At 46.8% G+C, this 6,289-nt stretch overlaps 1 protein-coding gene across 7 annotated transcripts in view; it reads left to right on the top strand.

The window, feature by feature from the left end:
* The window catches only part of CTCF (CCCTC-binding factor), a 34,966-nt gene extending 31,087 nt beyond the window's left edge, over nt 1–3,879 (top strand). For all 7 annotated transcript variants that reach the window (XM_084215369.1, XM_084215372.1, XM_084215370.1 and 4 more), the window contains 2 exons: nt 97–264; nt 1,265–3,879. In XM_084215369.1, the coding sequence (XP_084071495.1) occupies nt 97–264; nt 1,265–1,446 (350 nt within the window). In that variant the 3' untranslated portion in view covers nt 1,447–3,879. The remainder of the gene's footprint in view (nt 1–96; nt 265–1,264) is intronic.
* The last annotated feature ends 2,410 nt before the right edge of the window (nt 3,880–6,289 follow it).

Consider the following 6,289-nt stretch of genomic DNA (forward strand, 5'->3'; position numbering starts at 1 on the left):
CATCCCTTTTGGATGGGATTTGATGGTGCTTCTCTGTAGATGGATGTGTTTTATTCTGGTTAAAACTGAAGATTTAGCTGACATCCTTTCTTACAGAGGAAAATGCTGAACCAGATTTGGATGATAATGAAGATGAGGAGGAGACAGCAGTAGAAATTGAGGCTGAACCAGAAGTTGAGCAAGAGGCTCCTGCACCACCTCCCAGTAAGAAAAGAAGAGGAAGACCACCAGGCAAAGCTGCTGCGCAACCAAAACAATCCCAGCGTAAGTCAATGATTGAAGTTCACCTTACCCTGCTTGCTTGAGCACCTTTTGCCTTGGATTTGGCCTTTCTTGTAGATGTGATCCCTGCAAATGAGATTATTTTAAAAGTAGGTAACTGTGCTTGTCTCTGCATTGCTAAGAACTCGCCTTGAAATTTGTTGTAAGGGTTTGCTAGTCATGAGGGAACGTGGCCACTTCAGCCCAGGCTAAAAAAGAAAGGTCATTATGTTTGTTTAGTATTGTTTCATTTCATAGTTGTGCAGACTGCTCAGTTCTTTTTGTACCAGTTATGGTGTCTCTGCTGACATACAGTCTTTGGGAAGGCAGCTGGCAGTAAAAACATCATGGTGTTCTTACCTGGCTAGCTTTTGCAGGTATTGCCACAAGTGAACTTGCTTCAGGCTGTTCTGAGCAAGGACCAGTGCAAGTATTGTTTCAGTTCCACAGAGACGTGGTTAAGAATAGACATTGTAACTGTGCAAAGTTGAAGTAAATACATTTTAAGCTCAGAGTAGGATGGGAAACGGAAATAAGTTCCTTTAAGGAGGTAGTGGCTTCCTCCGTGGCTTGGCTGTCTGCTCAGTGTGGCCTGTTTTCTCTCTGGGGTTATTATTCTATGGAAACATTTAATGCTGAATTTGTCATCACTAATTTCCCCTGAACTTTAAGTTTTGTCTTAGGCCTGTATATTGATATGGGGTTTGATTTCATTCATTATTCTATGAAATCCGTTGTTTGAAAGATGTTTTAATATGAAAGTGCACACTGGAACTCTGGTACTGGGGGCCCAACTTCATAAAGGGGCAAGAAAATAAATGCTTGGGTGAGTGAGGTGGGTTGAATTGCTCCCCACTGATGTGGCAGTGCTTGTTGTGGGCCTCACCTTCCCTTGCCATAGAATAGTCTTACCAAAGACCTGCTTGAGGCATGCAGGCTGGCTCTGAAAACTGTAAAATAATCTGTTTCTCCCCCCCCTCCTCGTTTGTTTTTGCCCTTCCAGCTGCAGCAATCATTCAGGTTGAAGACCAGAACACTGGTGAAATTGAAAACATTATAGTTGAAGTGAAGAAAGAACCTGATGCAGAAACAGCAGAGGAAGAGGAGGAAGCTCAGCCTGCTGTAGTGGAAGCTCCCAATGGAGACCTCACCCCTGAGATGATTCTCAGCATGATGGACCGGTGATGGAGGAAGACCACGTTGGCTGACTGAACTGGCCTGGGCTGTGTTTAAGCGGCTCAAATCTATTTTTTTCCTTTAATCTTTTTTCTTGGCTTTGGGAAGTGCATCATTTTAGACCATTTTACCAAACATACTGGGAAATAAAACGATGTTAGAATGTGATTTAACTAGAACTTGCTGTTTTATGTTAGCATTACAGGATCATGGAACATTAGGAAATATTTTGGAGTCCTTGAGGGTTTCCTCTGAGATGCTTGATTTAGTTTTGCTCTGAACTGCATTGTAAAGCTGGTCCGAGGGCCGTGTTTACATGCACCAAGTTTTAATATACAAAAGTGGAAGCCTTGACTAGAGTATGTGGAAAACCACTTCGGACTTGCCCTTCCAGTTCCCAGAGTCCTTGAGCCTCTTCTCTCAGTAGTGTTTTTAACTGTAAATGCAGACTTGGGAGGGTTCTAGACTTTTGAAATGTTTTTTTTTGGTTGTTTTTTTTTTTTTTTTCCTTGTTTTTTGGTTTTTCTTTTTTTTTTGTTTTTGCTTTCTCCCACTGAGTAGCTCCGGTTCTCCAAGTCGGCTGCACATGGTAGTTTTGGCATGCTCCAACTGGTTTCTGTCCTTAATATGCTTTGCTTTCTGCAAAGCATTTCTGTAATGGTCAAGCTTGTAAATAACTTTTTTTTTTACATTTTAATCTTTTTCCATTAATTAAGAGGTATGCAAAAATGCAGTTTAAAGAAACCCCAGTATTCTAATTCCTTTCAAACTAAGTGACAAGAGAATTGATAGAGTGTAAATGTTGGAAAAGCTGTTGATAAGGTAGAGAAAATATGTACCCAAATTATTGCTTGCAGAACAAGAGAAACCCACATGTGAAATCTGGTTTTGAAGCACAAAGAAATTGTATTTTATAGAATCTTAGACTGGCTTGGGTTAGAAGGCACTTTTACAGACCATCTAGTTCTACCCCCCTGCCACAGGCAGGGACACTTTTAACTAGACCAGCTTCCTCCAAGCTCTGTCCAACCTGGCCTTGAACACTTCCAGGGATGGGGCAGTAAGTTTCTCTGGACAACCTGTTCCAGGGCCTCACCACCCTCACAGGGAGGAATTTCTTCCTAACAGCCCATCTAACCCTGCCCTCTGTCAGTTTGAAGCCATTCCCTGTTGTCCTGTCTCTCCATTCCCTTGCCAAAAGTCCCTCTCCAGCACTCTTGTAGGATCCCTGCAAGGTTCTGTAAGGCCACAGTTAGGTCATCCCAAAACCTTCTCTTCTCCAGGCTGAATAACTCCAGCTCTCTCAGTCTTTCCTCATAGGAATGGTGCTCCATCCCTCAAATCGTGTTTGTGGCCTCCTCTGGACTCGCTCCGACAGTTCGATGTCCACCTTGTCCCAGGGACCCCAGAGCTGGACGCAGCACTGCAGGTGGGGTCTCACCTGAGTGGGGCAGAGGGGCAGAATCCCCCCTTCCTGCTGCCCACAGGGTTCTGTATGCAGCCCAGTGCACACAGCTGGGCCATGTCCAGTCTCTCCCACCAGCTCCCCCAAGTTCTTCTCCCCAGGGCTGCTCTGGATCTGTTCATTCCCAGCCCAGATTGATCCCAAGGGTTGCCCCAACCCAGGTGCATCACCTTGCACTGGCTCTTGTTAAGCCTCATGAGATTCCCAAGGGCCACTTCTTGAGCTTGTCCAGGTCCCTTTGGATGGCCCTGTCCTTCAGGTGTGTCACTGCACCCTAAGCTTGGTGTTACCAAACCTGCTGAGGGTGTACTCCATCCCTTCATCTATGCCATTAACGGTGATAGTAAATAACACTGGTCCCAGTATGGACCCCTGAGGGACACCAGTCGCTGCTGTCCATCCAGAGTCTGAGCCGTTGACCACTGCCCTCTGGATGTGACCATCCAACCAATTTGAAACATATAATTAACCTTTTTGAGTTATAATTTCACAAATACGTTTTCTTTGCTCTATCTTGTAGTTGTATTTTGTGTTTATGAATCCTATGTTAAGACAAAAGTGGTGATTTATGAGTGGGTCACTGCAGCCCTCAACCTGGGCCAGGAAATTTTATTAATAGGTCAGTAATTCTACAATTTTTGAATCTCTGATAAAGACAAAAAAAGGAATAATGTGAAATACAAATGATGCCTGTATATGAAAATGTCACATGTTAAAATATGTAAGCTTTTTATAGAGCCTCAGTCTTGCTGATTTCAAACAAATTTTTCTTCTATGTATCGCTTTTAAGAGAGCTATCAGTTTAGCTATCAGACTCTAGGTTGATGCATTTTTGTACTTAGCTGTACTGTGTGATATTTTTCATTATTTTAGGAAGCCAACATGGGAAAAAAATACTGTTATAAAATATGTAATGGGGTTTGAAAGCTGGGAAGGAGAATATACTGCTGTACAGCTAATAAATAATAACGGATTAACACGTGTGCTCACTGGCTGCTTTCTTTGTGTACATCCACGGTGCGACCTGGCAGCCACCTCCAGATGGAAAAGCTGCTCTTCCCAGAAGGATGCTGTCAACAGGACTGGCTCCTTTCTCTCTGCTGGTGTTCCCTCTGCCCCATGCCAAATGCAAGGTATCTGTCCATGACGGTAAATCAGGGTGTGCTGCTCTGTGTGTAGAGGAGGGAGGATGTAAAATGCAAATGTTGGTGTTGACAGCTTAAGCTTGGAGTAACATGGGAGTAGTTGTTACTTCTGTTTTTGACTGATTTTAAATGATTATAGCTGATGGTTTAGTTAACAGGAATATTGTTTCCATTTTGTTCTGAAAAATGGGAGTGGTACTTTGGTGGAGTTCCTGTGGTGTGTTTTTTTGGTTACCTGTGACAGCAGCTTAGGTGCCAGCTGTGGGCAGTCACTGCAGGTTCAGGATAGAACCTCCTCCTGCTGGTACAGGAGTCATTGTTGGCAAATGGCACTACTTTATTTTACGCTGTTTTACAGGAGACTGTAACCAAGCACAAGAGTTGCTAGTTCTGGCTTTCACTAGGTGTTTGGTGACTCGTTATCCCTGGTCTTGAGAGGTGGTCCTTCTATGACTTGCCAAGGAAAGCCTGTCTGGAGGTGGAAGCTTGGAGTCCTGAGTAGGCTGGAGGCTTGTTGCAGCAGGTGGGAGAGGTGGTGTAAGGGCTGCTTCGGTGAGAAGTCAGGTCTGGCTGAGAAATGGGTAAATCCTCAAGTGTTTTCCCAGCTGAGCAAGGGGATTGTGTGCTCAGAAGCCAAAGATGTTTTCGTCTGAGGCAGTGCTGCGGTGGTTTTACATAAGCCTGGAGCTAGGGAGGCTTTGCGGTGAGTGGGAAAACCAAAGGTGTCCTTGGGATCTGTAAGGAGAAACACCATCATATCTTAAACCCTGTGGCTCAACCCAGTGCTGACAAGTGGGGTGTGAAGGATGGTGTGGTGGCCCCAGGAGGTGCCGCACACAGTCCAGCAGAGACTTCCCTTGGTCTGTGTGAGTGCTCATGTGCAGCAGCTCATGCTGTTGCACACAGGCCTGGGTGACACCAGACCAGGTGCTGCAGCTCTCCTAGAATGCAGAAGAGCTGGGGGAGGTGGCTTTGTGTGAACAGCTTAATGGGAGGCTGAAAGGATGAGAGCTGAGAGGTGCATTTGTCCAAAGACCACAGGTATGGCTGGTGCTGAGTGGCCTCTGTAGTGTTCATCTGAGGAAACACCACTCCATGAAGGGTTATGGGCTTGTGACTATGTGCTGGCCTCATGCTCCATCCTTTAAGCCCTTCATGTGCCCACCCCTGAGGTGGCACTGCTGGTGGCTTGGCCAGTCAGGGCTCAGGTGAGCAGCACCATGCCAGGAGTTCATGACTGACTGCTCAGCCTGGGGATGGAGCAGGGAGTGGGCTCACCTTTAGCCAAGCCCCACCGGACACAGGCACTGGCAATCCAAGAGGTTGTGAGATGTGCAGCATCCAGTCTCTGACAGGTACCTGCCACAGGTACCATCACCCTGTGCAATGCCCCTGCAATTGCCTCCTCCAGTGCCAGTGTCCTGGAGCTGGAGACTCAACAGTGCTCTGGAGCCTCAGCCCAAGGCACAGGGCAGCTTGTCACTGGGGCTGAGGTGCCCATTCCTATGGGAGGGTCCAGATCAGAAAGGTGTAGGAGCAGCAATTTTGGGGCCTTGCCACAATTGTCTTGGCAGGCCTTTGCCAGCACCAGTGTCCCTGGAGCTCTGGGCTCCTTGGCTCTCTCAACCCTAACCCTAAGCATAACCCTAACCCTTAAACCAGATCTGAGGAGCAATTTCTGAGCAACTTTTTTATTGCGCTCTGATTCTAGAACTTTCTTCACAGACCCCAGTAGAGGTTTAGTGAGGATGGAAGCTGTCACCCTGTGGCCATCCTTTTTCCCCAGGCTGGCGTGTTACCTTGCTCAGTTGACCTGGTTTCTCTGTGCTTGCTCAGTCAATGGTCCTGTTATGCAGACTGGGTTTTATTTGATTTGAGCTGAGGCTCCTGCCTTGGGCAGGGATCTCTGCTTGTGCCTCTTGCAGGCTTCTGGTTCACCCTCGGAGGAGCTGTTCTGGAGAGATGCAGATCAATATCCCAGCCTGCTGCCAAGGACACACATCCAGCGCAGCATCCAAAGCCTGAATATGGACAGAACAATTCTGCTCAACCCAAGAGCTGTTATCAGTGCTGGAAAAGCTGGGCTTTGGACTCTGAATGTAAAGCCAGGGCTGGGATGGATCCAAGGAGCATCGCTGCCTCTGCCAGTGGCTTGGCCTGGCTGCCATCCCTGGTGCTTGGGCTGCTGTTCTCTACTGGACACAGAGGAGGTGTGCTGTTCTGGACATCCTGGTGTGCCTGG

The sequence above is a fragment of the Fringilla coelebs genome, assembly GCF_963513975.1.
Source record: "Fringilla coelebs genome assembly, chromosome: 14".
NCBI lineage: Eukaryota > Metazoa > Chordata > Aves > Passeriformes > Fringillidae > Fringilla > Fringilla coelebs.